The 20,601-nt window shown below is 46.3% G+C and overlaps 2 protein-coding genes across 8 annotated transcripts in view; one reads left to right on the forward strand and one right to left on the reverse strand.

Annotated features, from left to right (window-relative positions):
• DUSP16 (dual specificity phosphatase 16) overlaps positions 1-3,750 on the forward strand; it is a 90,192-nt gene extending 86,442 nt beyond the window's left edge. For all 4 annotated transcript variants that reach the window (XM_029955772.1, XM_029955774.1, XM_029955771.1 and 1 more), the window contains one exon: positions 60-3,750. In XM_029955772.1, the coding sequence (XP_029811632.1) occupies positions 60-1,221 (1,162 nt within the window). In that variant the 3' untranslated portion in view covers positions 1,222-3,750. The remainder of the gene's footprint in view (positions 1-59) is intronic.
• Positions 1-20,601, reverse strand: part of BORCS5 (BLOC-1 related complex subunit 5) — a 114,604-nt gene that overhangs the window by 2,423 nt on the left and 91,580 nt on the right. For 3 of the 4 annotated variants that reach the window (XM_029955778.1, XM_029955777.1, XM_029955775.1), the window contains exon 4: positions 8,824-11,224. In XM_029955778.1, coding sequence (XP_029811638.1) covers positions 10,994-11,224 — 231 coding nt within the window. In that variant the 3' untranslated portion in view covers positions 8,824-10,993. Of the gene's footprint in view, positions 1-8,823; positions 11,225-20,601 lie in introns of those variants that run through there. The other variant, XM_029955776.1, reaches the window with a different exon arrangement.

Genomic DNA, 20,601 nt, shown 5'->3' on the forward strand with positions numbered 1-20,601 from the left:
TGTTAAGATAAAGTGTAGTTGTAAAGTTCACGGTTTTTGTTTCTTTCCTCTCTTCGTAGATTTGTGAAAGAAAAAAGACCTACCATATCTCCAAACTTCAATTTTCTGGGCCAGCTCCTGGACTACGAGAAGAAGATTAAGAACCAGACTGGCACGTCGGGGCCAAAGAGCAAACTCAAGCTGCGGCACCTGGAGAAGCCAAATGACCCTGTCCCCGCGGTCTCCGAGGGTGGACAGAAGAGCGAGACATCCCCCAGCCCGCCCTGCACCAACCCCGCTACCTCAGAGGCGGCAGGGCAGAGGCCCGCGCAGCCCGTCGGCGCGCCCAGCTCTCGGCCGCCGCTGCCCGAGGACGGCCCGCTGGTCCAGGCGCTGAGCGGCCTGCACCTGCCGTCCGGCAGGCTGGAGGACAGCAGGAAGCTCAAGCGCTCCTTCTCTCTGGACATCAAGTCCGTCTCGTACTCTGCCGGCGTGGCAGCGTCCTTACATGGCTTCCCCTCGGCAGAAGAGGCCCTGGAGTACTACAAACCCTCCACCGGCCTGGACGGGCCCAGCAAGCTCTGCCAGTTCTCTCCCGTCGAGGAAGTGTCGGAGCAGACCCCGGAAGCCAGCCCTGACAAGGAGGAAGCCAGCGTCCCTAAGAAGCCTCAGCCCGCCAGGCCCGCGGAGAGCCAGAGCAAGCGGCCGCATTCGGTGCGCGGCGGCCCGAGGTCCCTCTTCTCCCCGCTGCACCGGAGCGGGAGCATGGAGGACAACTGCCACACCAACTTCCTCTTTGGCCTCTCCACCAGCCAGCAGCACCTCGCCAAGTCTGCCGCCGGGCTGGGCCTCAAGGGCTGGCACTCCGACATCCTGGCGCCCCAGACCTCCACCCCTTCCCTGACCAGCAGTTGGTATTTTGCCACGGAGCCATCTCACTTCTACTCGGCCTCCGCCGTTTTCGGGGGCGGAGCCGATTACTCAACCTTCAGCTGCAGCCAGCTGCCCACCGGCAGTGACCCAGTGTACTCTGTGCGCAGGCGGCACAAGGCGAGTGACAGGCCTGACTCCCGGCGGAGCTGGCACGAAGAGAGCCCCTTCGAAAAGCAGTTTAAACGCAGAAGCTGCCAGATGGAGTTTGGCGAGAGCATCATGTCAGAGAACAGGTCGCGGGAAGAGCTGGGCAAAGTGGGCAGCCAGTCTAGCTTTTCAGGTAGCATGGAGATCATTGAGGTCTCCTGAGGAGACGGGACGCTTGTGACTTCTGTTGACGATGTTTTTCTTGTTCACAAAAAAATATTCCCTGTAAATCTGAAATCTGTATATGTACATACGTATATATTTTTGGAAAATGGAGCTATGGTGTAAAAGCAAAAGATGGATCAACACAGGTGGTCTCTCAACACCCACACTTGAGAGACCAGCTAATATTTCTCTCAACACAAGTGGAAGGGCAGATGCTAGAGTTCCTCCTAGACAGATGACAACGTGTGTGCAGCGAATTGCACATCCTCTTAGTCCTACTAGACCCGGTGTTACGTGGTGTTGGAGGATGGAGTACCCCACCATTTCATTGCCGTGTCGGGCCGCAGGAGCTCAAGCACTAGTCTCTGTCCGGTCCCTTCCGTAGTGCACCTTAGCGCTGAGACTGAGCCAGCTCGTGGGTCAGGCGGGTAGACCCCAGTAGGGACAGAACCTCATGGTAAATGCAAGAGAAACGATCGCATCCAAAGGGATTCACGCATCCAAGCTCACCTGGCGGCCGATGCGCACGTCACTCAGAGCCCTTGCTGTGGTCTACTTCAGAGCACCCCCAGTACCTCAGACTGCAAGTCGGGCTGTCACCACTACCGAGTCCGGCAGCCTGCACCCCAGGCCTGTGAGTGGGTAGGTAGCCAGGCACACTTCGCACACCAGTTCAGACGATCTCTGCACAGACTTCCAGTCGGGCCTGGATGGTGGTGGCCAATTGTTTTCTTCTTCTCAGCTTTATGAAGAGAAGGGAAACCACCTAGGATTCAGTTTAACAGCCAGGGTACTGGCAGCAGAATGACTGAAGCTCAGGTCGGGAGGCTAACCACGTCTACCTCCCTCCCTGTAAATCAGAGAATTGTTCAGACTGGCGTTGTTACCTTGGTTTAAGCCAGATGGGAATGAACTTGAGTTGGTGGCAGAGCAGCAGAACCTTTGAGTTCTCAGCCAGAGTAGATTTCCCCATTTCGGTCTTGCTGCACAGATCTGTTTTGTAAAAACCTAACAGTTAGGTAGAGTGTTATAGGCAACTACCAAGAGGGAGAAAAACTACGGAAAGATTGAAGAACTAAAATTGCTGAGAAGCAGGAAACTTCATTTTTTCCTCGATGGTTTTGTTCCCCTCAGCACATGATGAGGGCGGTAGTTCTGTAATTCCCTTTCTGGGTTATGAGGCTGAGAGGCTGGTGAAGTCAGGAGTGTTCAGAAAAAACCAGTGAGGGGAAGGTGGTTGGATTTGATTCGTTGGGTGCAGAGTGGAAAGCCACAGCCAAGCTATTCTCAGAAACTGTCCCTAGCATTTTTTTATACAAGGGACACATCAGAATGGAGCAGGACCAAGGTGGTCTCTCAGCCTTTGACCTGCAATCACTGTATGGAATCAATCCTGGCAGCTGAAAATAGGTGATTGGAACAAGGACCCAAGTGATAGTACGAACCTGCGTTTAAACTTCCTGGCTTGAGTCTTGTCAACTACATTATGGCCCTCTTTTGAAGCCTTAATTCACGTCAGCAGCTTTTTTTTTGGGGGGGGGAGGGGGTAATTGTTCTTTACTGTAAGTGTAGCTAGTTGCTGACTCCTATCTCAGGTTTTTCTGTGTTCGAGAAGTGGATAGTCCTTTGACTGGGATGTGACTTCGTGTTTCCTGTGATGACTGCTGAAACTGGCGTAGAATGAATGGCATGACTCAAAACTGACTTGTTCACGATGATGCTGAGCTTCATGTGACCTAACTGGCTGTGCACAAATACCACGCTGGGATCTGGGTGTGGAACGAAGGTGGGAAGACAGGACGCTGCACAGGGAAGTCATTGTCACTAGATTGGAAAGTTCTTTTCAGCGATATGTTTTTCCATATCCATTTAAACTGGGGATATAATCAGATGTTCTCCAGGTTTCAGACAGTTATTTTTGATGTGTTACGTATATACACATCCTTCTTCCAGGGGCTGGTCACAGCTGTGGGACATTTTTGAGAAATGAAAGGAACAGCTCCAATCTTAACGCATGTCGCAGGAGAGTTGGGGGATTGGGTCTTAACATCTCTCTGGGCAGAAATTTGCCTTCCATCAATTGGGATTTCTCTTGGCCACGGTCCCCTTCCTTCCTATGACTGATGACATAGTCAGACACTACAATCTTTAGTCCTTGATTGCGAATGTCAAGTAATCAGTTCTTGGGATCAGGATTGCCATGCCTCAAGGGGCCAGCCCTGTGCTGCTTGGGGGTGGGGGTGGCTGGCTCTCTTTAGTCTGGGATCATAGGGGAAGCCCTGGAGTCTGCTGGGGTGCTACTGAACGGTGATTTCTAAAGAGCAAAACTAGACTTCCATGTGAGAAATGCTGGACGATGGCGTAGAACATGGTCAAGTTTGATGGAAAGCCTGTATAAATGTTGACTATGAATATAGTGTCCTTTTGGAGTAAGATGCTGTTGAATGGTTAACTTGTGCATTTCTCATTTTGATGTTCATGTATGTTAATATGAAATAAAATCAAAACTGGTACCTGTTATACATATGTAAGAGAAAGGACGTCTCCTTGCAACTACAGAGTCTGTGCGAAGTGCAGCATCCAAGTTGCAAAAGGAGGGGGTGTGGGAACCCGTCCCCCCTCACATGGGAGAGGACTTAGCCGAGAAAGTGGTGGGGGTGTTGGGCATAGCGCGTGCACCGTCATCCACACAGACCCTTGGCTAAGGGTGCAGAGCTGGCCTGCGTTCTCTAATGTGCACACCATATGCCCACAACAGAGCAGAGCCCCGGGCACCGGGTCAGTATTTGCTGACTATCAAGAATATGGTACAAGGTAGGAAGAAGGAAGACCAGATACATTTGTGGTACATTCTCACAATGTGTAAATGGTTTTATAATTCTTGCAGGAAAAACTGAGGAGGGAGTTACTAAAGATCTGTTTTCCATCTTTGCCACGTACATCTCAGTGAGCCCTCTGCTGATAAATGACACTGCACATGACAATACGAGACTGGCAGCTTAGTCTCACCAGTTTGTCAATAAGTATGCATCAAAGGAACAAAGCACTTATCTTTGTAAATAAATATGCTTCATAATAAAGCATATTATCCTGGAATAATAAGAGAATTACAGATGATGTTGTTTAAGTTGGTGGTGACAGGTTCCTGAGCTAAAGCTAAATTTAAGAAAATTTACAAGGGAGAAGGATTGTACTGGGTGAGCAAAGACTTGACCAGGACCTCGCAGCAAAGAACCGGGGTTGGGCACTGGAGAGAAAGGGAGTGTAGAATGAATCTACCTCCAGAGACGGCCCGTGGCCTGAGGGAGCAGGTGTTCCGAGTGACAGGCTTCGGAGGAGATGGTGTACTTACGCGCACCGATCTGGGGGGCCTCTTAGAGACCATCAAGGGCAGACTAGTGCTGGAGGACTGGTTTGGGTCTGACAACAAAAATTAGACCAGGGCTTGGGCCAAGGGGAAACAAGGAAGGTATAGGTGGGAAGGGAAGGGTGTACCTTATGGGACCAGATGCCAGAAGCTCTTTACCTTCAAAGCCTTCACTGTCATGTTAAATCCCGTCTGGTTTTGTTTTCAGACACGATGCAGAAATGTTTTAGGTCTAATATATTTTGCTGAGGTGCTTTCCTCTGAATATTACTCTTCTGCATCCATAAATGGAAGAGGGAAGGGAGTTACTTCTAGCATTCTCTGGGGCCCCTTCATCCTGTGCAGCATAATTATACTTGGTTATATCTTTACAATATTGTAAGATCAACTGGAAAATTACATCACAGGCTTGGAAGATGTTCACAAGTCAATCACATTGTTGCAGTTTATGTGCTTGGGCATCAAATAGGGTTTATGTAAAAACAAGCTTCATCCCACTGGTCCTAGCTGAAACAGTCAAGGCCAGTGGAAATGGGATCCCACAGGAAATGCAGTCTGTGACGTCGCAGGAGCAGAGTCACAGGCAAACAGGATGACTTGGAGGGTCAGTTCAGCTGTGGTCGGGGTTCTCTGCTCCAGGGAACTGGGATGGTTTCAAAGGCTGAATTTAAAGTACCTGCTTCACCAAAGCTTTTGGCATGAATCCTGCTTCGCTATAGAGTTAAAAAAAAAAAAAAAGGGAGCAGTAGGAATACGCCTTGACTGGTGAAGGAAATGGAGTCAGTACATTCTCTTGGGTCTCACACTGACCTGGATAATTGGGAACAAATTCCTAAGAGCAATGGGCACATGTCAGCACAACCCATGAGAGACTGCTTCTACTAGTGACTAGGTTTAGCTGCCAAAATTTTTGGGATTTAAAAAAAATTTTTTTTATGTCTTTTATTTTTGAGAGAGAGAGACAGCGCGAGCAGGGGAGGGTCAGAGAGAGGGGGAGACACAGAATCTGAAGCAGGCTCCAGGCTCTGAGCTAGCTGTCAGCACAGAGCCCGACGCGGGGCTCGAACCCACGAACTGTGAGATCATGACCTGAGCCGAAGCCGGCCGCTTAACCAACTGAGCCACCCAGGCGCCCCAAAATTTTTGGTATTTTGATTTGAGGCCTGTGGATAAGCCGTCTGGTTGCCCTTAGGGCATTTGAATGGAAGCAACATGCCTTGTGTGTGTGCAAAAAAAATCAAATGTTCCTCATTATAAATTAGCCTACAGCAACGACATGTCTTGGGATGCAGATCAATTTTGCACCTAGAACATCTCCCAAGAAGAAGAATTCACTTCACTCTACCCTTCAATGTTCAGTATCAAAATTTTAAGTAATTTCCTACTGCCTAGCTATATGTCTGGGTTTAGCTGAGGTGTAGACAAACTGGCTAGACAATTTCATTCAACTCTTAAAAGACGTTTGCGCACAGCTCTCATTTCTACAGATTCCTGGTTTTGCCTTGGGGCTTGCTGAGGGAAATGACAAAGCTGAGTTCTACAAATCCACAGAGGCGGTGGCACAGGTCAGTCCCCAGCACCAGTAGTTTATGTAAGCTCGGAAACAGCGTGTTTGGTAATACCCATAACGTACCTTCTTCCTAGGTCAGTGGAAAAAGCAAAGAAATACCTAGACGATTTTTTTTGGAGATATTTTTTAATAAAAGACTCCCACCTCATTTCGAGTGCACTCCTGTATCTCTGGATACGGAGTCCTCCAAATTCATTTCATCGAATACTTACTCTGTGCTGAGAATCTAAATTACGTTCCAAACAGTGAGAGAATTTTAAGGGAAGCAAAGACATGACATCTGTATAATTATTAAGGCTCTCATGAAGCCTACACTATTACATGCTCTTAACCGTACAATTCCTTTTTAAAGATTATATATTTGAGAGAGAGCGCAGGGGAGGGGGTGGAGAGCAAGCAAGCAGACTGTCAGCACAGAACCTGATGTGGGGGTTCAAATTCATGAAACGTGAGACCATGATCTGAGCAAAATCAAGAGTCAGCTGCCTAACGAATGAGCTACCCAAACATCCCAAGCCCACAATTCATTTTCTAGAAACTTCCATGCACATAATACAAGAGGAGAAGGCCGGCTTCCACCAGCCTTCTACTTGGACTGAAGCAAGGAGCCTGCAGTATAGGCACCTATTTGACAGTGTGAACACTGATAGAGATGGGTAGATATGCAAAACAGGTTCTCAAAAGAGGAGAGCCACTGGACACTTTCTTATTTATAATTAACAAAAAGAAGGAAAGACTCTCTCTTACAGAAATCTTGTAATTTAAAGTCACTACCAAAACCTAGGGCCACTGCTCAGAGACAGCAGGCAAGGAAGCCTCTCACCACCCGAAGTGGCATCTTCCAGCACGCAGGGGGCTGAGAGCCCGTCCAGACCAGTTCACACTGTAGGGAGGTGCAAACAGAGGCAGGGAGATCAAGTAATGGGCCAAAGTCAAGGCTGGAAACCCACAGCCCCGGCTCTCTGAAGACCGGTTGCCTTTTTATCCCCAAAGCATCCTACAGGCTCCAGAAGGGTCACTGGTCAGGAAGGGACAGACAGCCTGCAGAACTCTCTCTCCAAAGAGAAAATCAGATTCCCAGAGCCTGTCAGAAAATGCCAAATCCTGAGAAGGTAAAGCACTGGTGGCACCACATTACCAGTCAAGGGTCAATCCGAGAAGACCTCCTAGGAGAGACAGGATGGCAGGGGGCGGGGCGGGGGGGGGGTGGCGTTGAAGGGCAGACCAACAGCACGTAATTACAGAGGCTGGTCAGAGAGCCCCAGCTCAGCTGCTGCTGCTCACCGGAAGTTCTGGAAAGAAGGCACCTGTGCCGTTGAGGAGCGTCAGGCGCGCAAGAGCTGTCCGCCACTCGCTTGAGCCCGCATCAGCCTCCCGCCAGGACCCGCACTGGCCCCTCCTCTAAGCCTTCATCCTCCCGCAGCAGGTGGCCTGAAGAAGCTAGAACCATCCCTGGCCCCGGATCTGGAGGAAGTGGGAGTGGAGTTCTGTTGGGGGGCCGAGGGGCTGTGAGCCTGGCCGCTGTGCCCACCAACGGGGCAGCGGGGCTGCAAAAAACGAGCACGAGATGCCACAGGGCACGACGTCCAGCGACCTTCAGCCGCTTTCTGTCCACTTCCGAATTCAGCAAATTTCGAACCACAGACGAATAGGGAAAGCAATTCAGGAGAACTTTTCGGTTTGGCCAAGTTGACAACGTGGCACAACCACACCACACCATAAAGATTAACTGGAATTCTTTAAAAAAGAAAATGCTGAATTTGCCTGTTCTATTCTTCTTCCACCGGTGATAAGTAGCTCGTCGACTCAGGACCCAAATCTAAGTTACCAAGTTTTGTCTTCTTACTCATGTAAAAAATTTTTTTCAGTAACTGTACACTCATCATGGGGCTTGAGCTCATGAACTCAAGACCAAGAGTCATGTGCTACACCGACTGGGCCAGCCAGGTGCCCTTGTCTAACTTCTTTTTTTTAATTTTTTTTTTTTTTTTGAGAGAGAGAAAGAGAGAGAGAGACAGCATGAGTGGTCGATGGGGCAGAGAGGAAGACAGAATCTGAAGCAGGCTCCAGGCTCTGAGCTGTCAGTACAGAGCCCGATACAGGGCTCAAACTCATGAACTTCGAGATCATGACCTGAGCTGAAGTCAGACACTCAACCGATGGAGCCACCCAGGCGCCCCTGTCTAACTTCTTTATAAGAAAAAGAGTTGGATGGAGAGCTGGCCGGCTGAGAATTTTCTCCTGCCATGTCAGGTCTGCCTTCTTGCCACGTTCATGCCTTGAACTACTGAAACACAGTGAGAAAGCTCCATCCTCTGTAGGCTTAGCCTGTGTCTTTTATTTGTTCTGCACTTGTATTTGTAAATTGCACTAAGTGCGGTGATAGCAAGAGCACTTGATCCCTGAGCGGTTTCCAGAGCCCTGTACGCAGCCAGCCCTGCGTTCTGTGAAAGCTGCAGGCACCCTCGTGTTCAGCGCTGGGGCCTGCGCACACCAGCAACCCAGAGGAAGACCACGATGGCAGTGCTTACAGACCCGCTTCCTGTAGGTCTCGGCAAAGGGAATATAAATATTCCTCGCATTCTTTGTTTGCAAAAACCAATTTCTGCCTGTTTGAAATTAACCAAAAATAAAGTTAGGAAAAGACCATAATGAGCACAGGTGGCATGGAGTCTAGCTGTATTAGATATTAAAATGTACTGTGAAATTCTATTAACACAGTATGAAAAAATGCAAAACAGCACGAAATGGTATGGGGAGAAAGATCAATGGATCAGAATACAGTTCAGGAGATCCTCCATTATATGGAAATTCACTACATGAGAAGAGAGATTTGCACATCAGCAGGAAGATACATTATTCAGTAAATGTGACCACCTTGTTAACCTTATTAATAGATTTCTAAGAAACAGAATGTCTTTCTTGATTTCTACCCTCTAATAAACTGCTCTAGAAATGGTTTTTAAGACCCAGTAAACTTGACCATCAAAAGGCATTATAAGGGGTGCCTGGGTGGCTTAGTCGGTTAAATGTTAAAAAAAATGTTTTTTAAAAACGGCATTATAAACACAAACAACTTCTACCCGTGCGGCCCAAAAAAGTCTGAAGATGTAGCTGCTTACTCCCCAGCACATGGCTTCCGAGTCCTCCCCGACCCCCCAGACCACTTCATCTCCTCCGGCTACATCTCTACCCCCCGCCTTCCTACTGGGGAAAGGGCATCGGGTCCCAGGACGGCGGAAATGCGATCTGAAGTTACCCCCTGGGAAAGCTGGACGCGCCTGGGCCTCTTCTCTTGGCCCCAGTGCCCATCTGGTCTCTCCAGCTCAGAGGCGTGAACAATCTTGATATTTTTGGGTTGTTCCTTAGAGAATCCTAGAGGCTGTTGATTTTTTTTCCTGTGTCTGAATTAAAAAAAATTTTTGTTTGTTTTTATTTAGCTTAGTTTGCTCATGTTTCTTCTGTCATCCAGTTGTTTCATGGCCTACATTTCATTCTGGGTTCTAAGAATCTTACAAAACAGCTGATTAAAATCAGCGATTAGAATCAGACCAAGATTACCCAAGATATGATAAATTAAGGGGGATCCATTTTAATCTTAGAAATATACCAAAGGCTGTTACACCCAGGAAACACCTTCCGAAGTCTGAAGGAACGAAGGGAGCACGGTGCGGCCTGCATGGTACGCCGGCCCAAAGGCTCCCCGTGCCCCCCAGCGCTTGGTCTCACTTGCCTGCCTCGCTCTGGTCCTACATTCCATTTCTTTGTGTCTCCAGTCTTTTCTTCCGTGGGGACATTTAATAAGACGTGCAAAGTACCGCACTAAGAAATTTTGTGGCTATGCAAGTTCTGTTCCTAAACTCCCACAGAAATTCAGTAGTATTTTGAGTTCTGTCTCTTCAGACAAGAAGGGCGAGGGCTACACAGACATTTTTGTATCCGGGGTACAGTGTCAGACACGTCGAATGGGCTCCTTAAATGCCTGCTGTAGGCATGTCAAACCCCGACCACACCACAGGCTTACCAGGCTAGTAAAAGAAATGCGGGTAGAAACCGCATTACAAAACTCAGAGCCCTGCCAGTGCTGATGTGATCAAAAGAACCCTAAATTACGTGCACATGGAGGAAGCCAGTTCTGGGGTGGGGGGTGGACCTGATGAGGGTGTTGGGAGGAAGTCTTTGGTTTCCGATGGTTTCCGATGATGACGTGTGAGGGACACCGGAACCCAGCACGTAACACACCCACCAGCGCAGGAAGAGGGTGTCCTAGATAAAGACCCAACGTGATATAAAGAGGGCAGGAACAGTAACAACACTGAGACCTGGAGCAGATGACTTCTTTACGTTTGCAGTGTCTACCCGGGAAGCCTGCTGAGAGGTGCGTGAGGGCACCGAGGACACGAGGACACACGGCTGCAGGACACGTGCTCCCTCCCCTTTTTTTCACTCCACGAGCTAGACTTGACAGTACACACTTGCAGTTAAAAAAACAAACAAAAAAACAAAAACCCACACAAAATAAAAATAATTCCCAATGCAGAGTCCTGTAAAAGGTTCCCAATAATTCAACTGTTCCAACCTCAGCACCGAGACTGAGTCCGGTTCCTTTCGCAGAGGGGAAAAATGCATCAAGGAAAGGGGTGGGTGGGCAGGGCAGCGGCACCAGACTTTCAGGCCAGAGGGGCCGCTCCCGTCCCTTCAGGGCGACCGAACCCTCCAGCCACCTTTGAGATCCAGTCACATCAGGGGACGCTGGTTCCAGCCGTCCGGGGGGGGGGGGGGGGTCGGGGGGGGGCGGCGCCGGCCTCACCCGCAGCAGGGTACGGGCAGCGCTACAGCTTGAGCTCTCGGTCGGGTTTCATGCTGAAGGGCTCCAGCCTCTCGCCCTCGGGCAGCATGCTGTTGAGCCGCTCCATCAGGGGCACCGTCTGGTCAATGCCCATCTGGATGCGCCGGAGGATGGCGGACATTTCGTTGACCTTCTGGATCTGCTCCGCATATTTGGCGTATCTTTTCTGGCGCTCTTGCATGAAGCTAAAGAGCGTTTCCACAGACAAATCCATCTGCAGAGAGAGAGAAGTGAAAGACGTTAAACCCAGTTGAAGCAAGTCCTCCCGAAAGGACTTGTGTCCATGAGTCCCACAGGTCAGAGGGAGGCACTGGGGGGGGGGGGGTTAAAACCCTTGGTGACACAGCTTAAGGACCGCTGCCCCACAGTCACTCCCAGGGGAGGACTAAGAGATGACTGTTTCTGGCTCTGTGGTGAGAACGGGAGCCCCATCCGATTTCTCTCTCTACATAAGGACGAGGTTTTGGACGTGGCTCTGCCACCGGAGGTGATGATACCTCTGGCTCAGGGTCCGTATCTGCAAAAAACAGGTAACGGATTCCTAAGATGCAGGGCTGCTGGGAGGGTGAAATGAGAGCGCATCCAGCACGGGACTTGGCAGGGCTCAGGGCTGCCGTCAAACGCATTCTTCATCCCTCTTCCCTCTCATCCCTGCAGCCGCTGGGCTGGGGGCGGAAGGGGGTGCAGGGGAAGGGGTGGCTTTCCCTGCCGAGCAAGGCTCGCACCCGGACCCCGATGCCGTGAAGCAAACTGCTCCATGCCCTCTCTCCCCCACAGTGAGGCAACTGTTAGGCTCTGGGCGACCCTTTTGTGACTTCCCCTGGTGAAGTTCTTTGGAACCTATCACCTGGATAAAAATGGGGGAGGGAACCTCCAGCATGTCAGATGCCTGTCCTCCCCTCCTCCTGTTTGGGGAAAAGTCAAACAACTAACGCTCCAATGTCTACCCTTAAATTAAGTTCAAAGGCTACTTCAGCCCTTCATTTGGGTCAATTCCAGGAACATGCCCCTTGCCAACCCCCAGCCTCATGCAAAGTACTGGCATCTACTACATGTTACCAGAGCCTCTGGAAATGGTGTGCTGAAGAAAACCCAAACAAATAGGCAGACACAGAGGAGACCAAAGCCGCCCCAAGAAAAAATAACAGTTCTATTTTTTATACCGTGTGTGTGTGTGTGTGTGTGTGTGTGTGGTGGTGGTGGGGAGGAGACGAGGGGAGTAAGGGGGCATTAGAAGAACTTAGTGCTTGTTTTTCTCTATGTTGGTTCTTTCCTCACTTGTTTTGAAATGTCCAGAGGACAAAAACAAAACAAAACAAAAAACAGCTAGCACGAGAGGAGGGAGGGAGGGAACGAATCGACGAGCGGTTCTCTGCAACCCTGTTCAGTCATTTAGCACTCGGAAGGTGGTGTGCCAGTACAGTACAGTGTCCGTCAGAGTCAACCATGGGCCTTTTCAGGATGGCATTTCATTCTGGCACCTTTCAGGTAGCATTTCAGCCGCCTTCCAACAGACAGTGGGGGACGTGGGAACTTGCTGGAATGCTCATGAGAACCAGCCCCACTCACCGATCTGCGCCCCGCCCCCAGCCCAGCATTCAGAACCTTCCTGCGTTTTCACATCTCACCTGGCAGCCGCGTTCCCACCCTTGCCACCCCAACTCTACTGGACCAGATCCCTCGGAGCTTTATGTGAAATGGCCTCCGAGACTCTAACTTATCATGTCTTAAGGCCTGGCAATCAACCACTTCCCTGGCGAGCTACACCTGATCAGACAGTGGCATTTGTTCAAATGACATATCCTCGCCTACACATTTCCACATCCGACGGGGGCCCACGGCTGATGTAGCCAAGGCCACTTCATGTTTCATGCCTCGGTTCAAGCATGCTGCTCTACAGGCTGACAGTAGGTCTCTCGAGTCAATTCCACAACAGTCCACGGAAGAGAAAAAACACAGAAGAGGAAACTTGAGGCTGAGCTGCCCGCAAGGTCCCACTGTGACAGAACCAAAACCAGAACCCAGATCGCCTCCGTCCAGCATCTTCCTTTCACCCACGCTCCTTACGCAAGCGTGCACCATGACTTGTGCATGAGATTCTAGTTGGTGTGTGGCGTGGCATTAGAGGACATGGGATCACGTGATGGAGTTGTTCTTGATTTTTAAATCTTTTCCCATTCTTTCTGACTGCTGCAAGGAAAGTCTCATGAAGGGGCAAGTAAGACTTTAATCCCTGGAAAAGTAACAGAACTGGTGAGACTGGTTTCTCACATCCCTGCCCTTTGCCCTCCTGAGGCAGCACTGCTGCTAGTCCCTACCTTTGGGGGCGCCCGCGAACCCCAGGTACAGACTCATTCCAGCACATCTGACCAGAGCTTAGGTGGTAAGTCAGTATCTAATGCAGTTCCGTACCTTACCATTTTGACAATCTGGAACATATCCTTATTCACCTTTCCTCTTTCTATTTTTGGGCAGAGATTCTAATAAGGAAGCATATATATAAATCACATAATCAATAGACATTTCTTGGGGACGACAGCATGCAAGGTCCTAAGGATACAGACACTGAGAATCAAACTATCTACAGGCCACAAAAGCTTCCTGTGACTTTTCTTTTGCATGGCATGGTGTTCATAAACATAACTTTGTTTATTCCAGAAAACTGAGGCCCAAAAAGGGAAATGTTGCAAATAATTTTGTGTCAGGAACTTCCAGAAAAACCATTTCAGTAAAAACAACACCACACACACACACACACACACACACACACACAATGAGAATCTCCGATAGACAGAGAATAGCTGTTCATTTTTCACGACTCTTGCCTCAAAACCCATGCCTTGCTATGCAGGAGCACAGGACTAAGTTCTAGTCAGCGGGGCGGAAATGTGCAAGGCTCTTGTGGCAGCTTCTGGCTGTCTTCCTTAAGACTTAGCTGGCACATACTCTCTGCTCCTCCTTTTTTATCCCTTCCTTCACTGTTTCTGCTGGAATGCAGATGCAGCCACCTTAGACCATGAGAATAAGTAAGATCATGTCCTAGGGTTGGAGAGCAGTGAGCCAGAAATCTGGCTCTGTGAGGACTTTGTGGATGAGAACAGTACCAGGCCTGGGAAAGAAGAAGAAATGTCCATTCTGCACAAGCCACTGTAATTTTGGATCTCTGTAACACCTACTTAATTTAATCTTATACTGACAGAAATGACTGAGGTGAATTCCCTGCCCTCCAGGAACGCCCTGTTTACTCTTACATTCACACCTCAGACGCTGCCCTACACATGCATGTACTGTCTCTGATGGTGGTACATTTCAAAGAACAGGTGAAAACAGAAGGTGAAATTATTTGTGGGTGTAAATGCAGGCCATTTACTAAGGCATTAGTTATCTATAGAATAGGCTCAAACTTGTTCCAAGTACCTTATTTGCATTATCTGCCCACCTGGTCAGTCCACTGCCAGAAACATCCCAAATATTAGCAAATCAAACCCAGAAATATACAAAAAGGATAACACATCATAACCAAGTGAAGTTTATCTCAAGGATAACATCTGAAAAACAAAGTAATTTGCTGTTTCAACAGAATAAAGGTTAAAAACTATATGGCATGTCAGTAAATGCAGAAAAAGCACTTGACAAATTAAATTATGAAGTTTTACTAACTTGAACCAGAAGAAAACTTTCTTAACCTGATAAAGGGCATCTATGAAAAACTTACAGCTAACATCACAGTGGTGAAAGAGCCTGTCTAAGATTAGGAAGAAGTCAAGGATGCTCACTCTCATCACTTCTACTCAACAGTGAACAGTGTTAGCCAGTGCAGTAAGTCAGTAAAAGGAAATAAAAGGCATGGAAATACCTAAAGGGTCTTTATCTTTAGATGACATGATAGTGTACTTAGAAAAATCTTAAGGAATCTACCAAATACTAATAAAACTAACAAGTGAGTTTAGCATGGTCGCAAGATACATGGCCAATATACAAAAATCAGCTGTATTTCTATATACTTGCAATGAACTGGGCAATAAAAATTTAAAAACACTATTTATAACTGCAGTAACAATTACACAAGGAAAAATTCAACAAAATATCTATAAGACCTCTACACTGATAATACAAAACTCTGCTGTGAAAAATTGAAGAAATCAAAAAATGGACAAACAAGTACACCATGTTCATGGATTGGAAGGTTCAATACTAAGATGTCAATTCCTGCCAAACTGATCTATAGACTCCATTGCAATCTGAATCAAAATTCTAGAAAGAATTTTTTTTTGTAGGGATTTGATAAGCTGATTCTAAGTACACAAAATGGCCATAAGATTTTTGAAAAAAAAAACAAAAAACAAAAAAACCAAAAACCCAAAGTTTGAAGACTTAGAGTACTTGACTGCAAGACTTAGTAAAAAGCTACAATATTCAGGATGGTGTGACATTAGCATAGAGATTGAGCAATGAAACTGAACAGGGAGTACATAAATAGATCTAAACATATGTGGTCAACTGATTTTTTTTGTTTAACAAAGTTTCCAAGGGGGTGCCTGGGTGGCTCAGTCAGTTAAGTGTCTGACTTTGGCTTAGGTCATGATCTCACCGTCTGTAGGTTCAAGCCCCAAATTGGTCTCTGTGTTGCCAGCGAGAAGTTTGGAGCCTATTTTGGATTCTGAGTCTCCCTCTCTCTCTGTCCCTCCCCTACTCACACTGCCTCTCTCACTCTCAAAAATAAACAAACATAAAAAAAAAAAAGTTTCCAAAGTAATTCAGTGAGGGGAAAGTAAAGTTTTTCAATAATTTATGCTAGAACAACTAGATATTTATGGAAAGAAAACTAAATTTGGACCCTACACTTCACCCCATACACAGAAATTAACTGTGAAATGGATCACAGACCTAAAACATGGTAGCTAAATCAATAACTCTTCTAAAAAGAAAACAGAAGAAAAGCCTCTGCTATCTTAGGTTAAGCAAAGATTTCTTCAATAGGCCCAAAAAGCACTAACCATAAAAAATAAAAAAAGGTTAAACTCATCTTAAACTGATCTTCATCAAAAGTTAAAACTTTTCTTAGAAAGACACCATTAAGAGGTGCCTGGGTGGCTCAATCAGTTGGGTGTCTGACTTTGTCTCAGGTCATGATCTCACGGCTTGTGAGTTTGAGTCCCAAGTCGGGCTCTGTGCTGACAGCTCAGAGCCTGAAGCCTGCTTCAGATTCTGTGTCTTCCTCTCTCTTTGCCCCTCCTGCGCTCACACTCTGTCTGTCTCTCTCTCTCAAAAAAAAATAAACTTAAAAAACAAACAAACCCAGACACAATTAAGAAAATGAAAAAGCAAGCCAGAGACTAAGAGAAAATATCTATAATACACATATCTGATAATAGTCCTATCTAGAGTAATACACATATCTGATAATAGTCCTATCTAGAGTATATAAAGAACATGCAATATTTAAAAAAAAAAAATCCCACTATGGGATCTTTTCAGGAGTATTACCCTGGGGCTTCTGTCTCACTAAAACACTGACTGAATTTCTAAGGGGAAAAAAAATATCAGCTTAAGATCTTCAAAAGGAGAATTAAGATCTCTTCCAGGAAAGTAAGCCTCCAACTGATCATCTGGACATCAACTGAATTTATTAAAAAGAAAGGTAAAGGAGAGGGGGCCAGGGAAGAATCCTCTAGGAGATCATCTGGAAATGGTATCAGACCAAGGAGGAAACAAAAAAAAAAAGGGATGCCTCGCTGGCTCAGCTGGTACAGCATGTGACTTTTGATCCCGGGGGAGTGAGTTCGAGCCCCACGTTGAGTGCAGAGATTAGTTAAAAATAAAATCTTAAAAAAAAAAAGGAAAAAGAGGAGTAGTTAGATGTGAACCAAACAGTCATCTCAACAGAATCCCCTCGCAAAGCTCTGACACAGCGTGGAAGGAGAAATACTCTCGTCAGTTCTGAAACGACTCTGCGAACTCTGGAGGCTTCTAGCTCAAGACCACGATTATCCTAAACCCCATCCCTTGTCTCTAGATAGTTCCGACTGCCAAGTGAGGAGTGGCTATCCGTGAGCTGCACAGCTAACTTCCGGGGGACCCGGTTCATGGGAGCTCCTGTCTTCACGCTGAAGCGGCAAAACAGGCCTCAGCTGCTTTCAGACCCACGGGCTTAAATTCTCAGTAGTTTCCTTTCTCAGGTCTAGTCAGAGCTCAGGTGTGAAGTGACGGCTCGGATGTCGCAACTGACCTCAGTGGACATCTGAAGGCGCTCCTAAGCTCAACTGGAGTGACCGAGACCCACTCTGTGAGGAGCGGCCTTTGATGGAAGCAACACAATTAAAACAAAAAAATTAACTCAAGGCCGAGTAATCACTCCAGGTTTACAACCCACTACATATCGCATAGAGATAAAGACACTGGTATCAGAACTGGGTCAAAATCTTGGTTCTGCCTGTGATTCATTACCTTTGTGACTCTTTTTTTAAAAGCTCCATGCCCCACATGGGGCTTGAATTCACCACCCTGAGATCAAGAGTCGCACGCACCACCGGAGCCAGCCCCTACCTTTGTGACTTGGAACCAGTCACTTAACCTCTTCAAGCCTTAGCTTCTTCACCCTTAAACTGGGCATGATGATAGTCCCAATTTCAGAAAGCTGATGTGAGGAGTCATGAGATCACACGTACAAAATGCTTACTATCTAAGAGCCCCGAGAAAAACAGCGCCACAAATTGTAACATACATGTGAGCTGAAATACAAACTATGTCTAGAGACCCCTTTTACATGACGAATGGAGAAAACTAAAGAAATTTAGTAAATGGGGCAAGAAAAAAACCGACTTTTTGAGGTATCCAAATGGACACAGTAGATCTTTGTTGTGAAGGCGGGAGGGTTTACTGTCACGGCTCATCTCTGTTACATTAACTACCTTCAAGGCTTACACAGTCGCTCAGATGACAATTCACCATTGTGTTTTCGCTGACCGGTTTCATTTTTGTTCTCAACGTTTGCTACTGGAAATCCTACAGCAGAGTCACATTCCTCATCTCAGAGTTTCCTGACAGAAACACTTCATTCTCCATGACAGCTCAAATCATTCTTTACCTACAAGCCCTTCCAAGTGTTTTTGATGTATATGTTCAGCCATGAGAATGAGTAACTCCCACCACCCAATGTGGTAAATTAAAAATATATAGGTGCATGCAGGTATATATGTTTCCAAAATATATTTTGAAAACAAGCAGAAGAGCTCTGATAAATGACACCACCAACAGTAGTCCACTGCTTCAAACATTTTGTTACATATAACTTCCTGATGGGTGCCTGGCTGGCTCAGCTGGTAGAGTGGCAGACTCCTGATCCTGGGTTGAGGGTTCAAGCCCTATGCTGAGTGTAACGATTACTTAAAGATAACATCTTTAAAACATTTTTTTTTCCTGATAAAACAAGCTTTGAGGCTGGTTTGGCACAGGCGGGTCATCCTACAGAAGATATCTAAATGCTTGATATGATTTCCTTTTCAAAGTACATACTACTTATAGTTTTAAGTTAGAAAGATATATAACATATGTTATATAATATAAAGCTTCACAATACTATCCACTTGCTAAATTCTAAAACCTTAATTGTAGATATGTACAAGATGCTCAAAAGTAGCTTAAAATTAACTTTTTCACAGATCAAAAGAAAAATGAGTAAATTATGTACCACAATTCAAGTTTATATAATCAATGGACTCTTGCTTTTCCTATTCCTTACTTAAGTTTTCAAAAAATGTTAAAAAGTCTGCTTAAGAACCCAATTAAGATTACATTTAAAAAAGTTACCCATCTTTCCCACCTTTTAATTTTTTTTTTAATGTTTGTTTATTTTTGAGAGACAGAGAAACAGAGTAAACTGAGAAGCGGCAGAGAGAGAGGGAGACAGAATCTGAAGCAGGCCCCAGGCTCTGAGCTGTCAGCACAGAGCCCAGCTCAGGGCTCAAACCCATGAACCATGAGATCATGATCTGAGCCAAAGTCCAATGCTTAACAGATTGAGCCACCCAGGCACCCCCCTACCCTTTAAAAGTAATGCTCAGCTTTTAGTGTAATAATGTCTCTCAGTTAACTTAAGTCTCAAGGTCAACTTTTATTTGGGCTTAATAAATAGTTCACTTTCGTTGAACCCATTCTACATTTAAGTTCCTGTTTGTCACGGGGGTCAATTTAGGAATATGGGAGTGGGAAGCAGAGGCCATGAACGGCTGAGGCTGTAAGCAAGGGCTGTCTGTCTTTCTCACATTCCACATCCAGCCCTGGCTTTGTTCTTCCTTTGGACCAGACAACCTTCTTTGGAACTGCTTCCGTGTTTTACATAAAGACTCGCCCTTCCACATTTCTAAACGTCAGAACTGCCAACTGAGCAGAGAGCATTAGCATAGCTATATAAATCAGTCCTGTTCTGAGGGCAAAATTTGCTATTGCCAATTCACTTCTCCATAGAAGATCTACAAATGGCCAGTGAGTACATGAAAAAATGTTTGACACCATCAGTCATTAGAAAACTGAAAATCCAAAGCACACATACGACTTTATACTCAGTAGGATGGCTAAGTGACAAAGACAGACAACAGTAATCATGCAGAGAAACCGAATCCTGGCGCGCTACTACTGGGAACATAAAATGGTGCCCTATTTCAAAAACAGTTTGGCAGTTTCCCCAAAAGTTAAATACAGAAGCACTGTATAATCCAGCAATTTTACTGCTATTTACTGAATTTTCAGGTCAAGAGAACTGAAACATATGGTCACGCAAAACTTTGTACACAAGTGTTCATGGCAACATTATTCGTAAAGTAGCCAAAAAGCAGCAACGACCCAAATGCCTATCAATGGATGACTGGATAAACGACATGTATATCCTTACACTAGAATATTATTGGCCATAAAAAGGCATGCAATACTGAGCTAAGCTGCAACAGAGATGAGCCTTGCAAACAAGATGCTAAGTGAAAGAATCCAGACACAAAAAGCCACATGTTATATGATTCTATGTATATGAAATGCCCCGAAGAGGTAAGTCATAAAGATAGAAAACAGATTAGGGGTTGCTTGGAAATAGGAGAATGAGGATGGGGAGTGACTACTCACTTATATGGGGTTTCTTTTTAGGGCAATGAAAATATTCAGAAATTAGATAGTGGTATTGGATGAATAACTTTGTGAATATACTAAAAACCACTGAACTGTACACTATAAGAGCAAGAGGTACCATTAAATCAAGTTCTCAGCAATTTCCTGAAACCTTCCTTGCTTGTTCTCTCCCCCAGCCCAGTTCTTTAATGCTTGCATTTATTTACATTTTTAACTGACCCCATAATGGTTGCATTCTTTTTTTTTTATGTTGATTTAATTTTGAGACAGACAGAGACAGAGTGTGAGTGGGAAAGGGGCAGAGACAGAGAACATGGGACACACAGAATCTGAAACAGGATCCAGGCTGTGAGCTGTCAGCACAGAGCCGGACGTGGGGCTTGAACCCACGAACCGTGAGATCATGACCTGAGCCGAAGTCAGCCGCTTAACCGACTAAGTCACCCAGGCACCCAATGGTCGCACTCTTAATCT

The sequence above is a fragment of the Suricata suricatta genome, chromosome 10 (genome assembly GCF_006229205.1).
Source record: "Suricata suricatta isolate VVHF042 chromosome 10, meerkat_22Aug2017_6uvM2_HiC, whole genome shotgun sequence".
NCBI lineage: Eukaryota > Metazoa > Chordata > Mammalia > Carnivora > Herpestidae > Suricata > Suricata suricatta.